At 44.8% G+C, this 2,880-nt stretch overlaps 1 protein-coding gene across 1 annotated transcript in view; it reads left to right on the forward strand.

The window, feature by feature from the left end:
- Nucleotides 1–794: 794 nt before the first annotated feature.
- The window catches only part of NUP43 (nucleoporin 43kDa), a 10,676-nt gene continuing 8,590 nt past the window's right edge, over nt 795–2,880 (forward strand). Inside the window, exons 1-2 of the mRNA XM_010000006.1 lie at nt 795–804; nt 2,677–2,813. Coding sequence (XP_009998308.1) covers nt 795–804; nt 2,677–2,813 — 147 coding nt within the window. The remainder of the gene's footprint in view (nt 805–2,676; nt 2,814–2,880) is intronic.

Raw genomic sequence — 2,880 nt, forward strand, 5'->3', positions numbered from 1 at the left:
ATCAGCGTTCACATGGGACCTCTCCATTTGCTCTTGCACTTCAGCATTCCTATATCCTTTTCCCCTTCACTTGTCCAAACCAATGTGAGCACCATTTTCCCTAGATGCCCACTGTCAGTTGCAAGCTCCTTCATCCTCCACAGGTGTAGCCATCTCCCCAGACTTACCAGGGAGCTGGTGAAGGGACGGCTCTGTTAGGGAAGAGTTGTGTGAATGCTAGCAGCCAGAGTGGGCCATCATAGAGATCCCACTAATTTTGAGCATGTCAGATCTCTCTCCTTTTCCACACATTCACCCACATCTCAATCCCTTAGCTGTACTTACATACATTTATATTTAAACCCCTCCCTGCTATTTCAGTTTCATCCCTTTTCTCCCACTGCATGAACCCATTTAGGTTTCTTTGAAATTAAAAAGCATATGAAAAGTTGATCATCACTGTCTGATCCCATCTGCTTCTGCATATACATACCACAAGCAGAAGTCTTCTTGTGTCATGTTCCTGCTGAACGTTTCCTCAGTTATGTCCCAAACCCCACACTAATTGGCTTCTACACCTACACTTACTCCTCTCCCTGCCTCCATTCTGTTTTTATCTTAATCACTCTCCTTCATCTTTTTTCCTGTAACCTCAAGCCAATTTGAGGTGTACCTTCATTTTGTATTTCAGAAGTTTACATTATTTTGAACTCAGCATCCCTCTTTTCCCAGCCCTGCACTCAAAGAGGAGGTGAGAAGGACTCAGGCACATCAGTGACTTCCTCATTAGAGAGCAGCAGGACTGGGACCCCTCCATGAGGGAAGGTGAGCCTGGAGCTGGGGATGACAATATCACACAGCAGGACATCATCCCATGGTGTTCAAGCAAGACAAGCAGAGCAGGGCTGGGGATGGTAATGTTTTTTTTCAGCAAAACAAAGTGACAAGTCAGGCCCAAGTCAAGCCAGTTGCCAAGCCAGTGTCATGGCTGGCCACAGGACCTCCTGCAGCACAGCTCAGGCCAGGAGTGAGTGGGTGCTCCAGCCTTGTGGGAATCCTGGGGCAAGTAGGGCTTATGAATGCACACAGGGCCCTGGCCCTCTGCTCTCAGATCTGCTCTGCTGTGCCCTGCATAGCGACTGTGCTTGTTCGGGAGATCAAACTGGGCATGTCTCCAGGAATTATGACCAGAAGTAAATGTTTTGGCATCTCCAAATAACTTCCTTAAAATATTGTTGAATGGTAATTGGAGGAAAGGAGACTATAAGCAAATAGAATCACAGAATCGTCATGGTTAGAATTAGAATAGATTTATCCTGCCCTAGTACATCCACAGATCTAGTAAGTGTCTGCATTCCCAGACCCCCCTAACCTCTGGCAGAGAGACAGGCATGCTTTCCATTTTCTTCCCTTTCACTCACACTCCTGGTTATAGCCACATTTAAGGATAATCCGTAGATGTTCCTTGTTGTCTCAGCTCATATGTTTGGACCCAGTGCCCAGAGTCAGCTTTGTCTACACTTGCCATCCTCTTTGACAACCTCAGAAATATTTGATGAGGCATATTTCTTCCCAGTGTTTGCTTCCTCCTTTATTACACTGAAACAACATGCTAACAGAGTATACATCTTTCATAATGATCAAACACAGAGAATATATTTAAAGGTTTAGAGCAGTCCTAAATCCATCACAACTCTCCCCTCCACCACGTTGCATGCTGCCAGAATTTTCTTTTTAAAAAAAATTGTAAGACATGGAAGAAAAACAGTGATTCTCTTCTTCCTTCTCAATGAACATAACCTCTATGTCCAACCTACTCCCCTTAATAGCTTCCCAAATGCTTTTGTAAAAGCAATCCTGAGCAAAGAAACCATCCAAGAACACAAGCTAAAAAATACATGCAGAAATCATAAAGTAACCAACAAAAATATTTGCCTAATAAAACATTTCAATTATGCCAAACTATTATATATCTTCTGCTTTTAGCTCTCTGTTCTGTAGCTGTATTCTGAGACTGCCTATTGAGCTTTCTCACAAGTGTTAGGAGAATTACCCTTGGAGTTGACAGTGACTTGCAGGACTGCCATTAGCAGCTTAATATAGGGTGCCAGGGATATTGGCTACTGTAAAATACTAATGCTGCTGCAACCTGTGACAAAGCTGTTTTAAGGCTTGCAGTGTGGCAGACTGCAATTGCATCCAGCTTTTTTACTCTGTTCAGTGTTGGATTCTGCTGTACATAATTGGGAAGAAGAAATTATTTGGTATCATACCTGAAGGACTGCAAAATAGCACAGCACTCTGGATGAGAAATGCAGGAATGCTGCACAGAAAAAATCTGACAGATGGCTTTGCAGGCAAACTGTGATACTGCAGGTGAAAGTTTGATCAAGCTGCTGCTGCTAATGCTGTTACATCCACCTGACAGAACCTCAGGGAGCTGGCAGCAGAAAACCAGGTTGTCAAAGTAGGAAGGTGCTTGTGGGAAAGTCACTGCACTGCAGTGGCTGCACAGGTTGTCCCATCCCCTGAAATGGCCAGGCAGCTGTGCCAGCCTTCAGCTCGTTTTACAACTAACCTCTGAGCTTTTCGTTGCAGTTGTTTAGGTCCCATGTGGAATATGATAAAAGGAAGTACATGTGTGCTCATTTAACGCGTTATTTGGGTCAAAAAAACTATCGTTGCACTTCTGTGCAGGCAGGAATCTGACAAGAAAGGAGAGCATCGCCTGCAGGAATTTCAAAGAAAATCGAAACCAGAGACAGTTCATTGCTATGAAAGCCACTGGTTTTGAGAAAGTGCAAGTTGCCGACCTTGCGGAGATGACACTGGTCGTACCTCCCCGGGGGGCACACGGCCGCCCCGGGCAGACAGGTTCGCCTCCTTCATTTCTTCCTCTCC

Source organism: Chaetura pelagica, unplaced genomic scaffold (assembly GCF_000747805.2).
Source record: "Chaetura pelagica isolate M959 unplaced genomic scaffold, ChaPel_1.0 scaffold135, whole genome shotgun sequence".
Lineage (NCBI taxonomy): Eukaryota > Metazoa > Chordata > Aves > Apodiformes > Apodidae > Chaetura > Chaetura pelagica.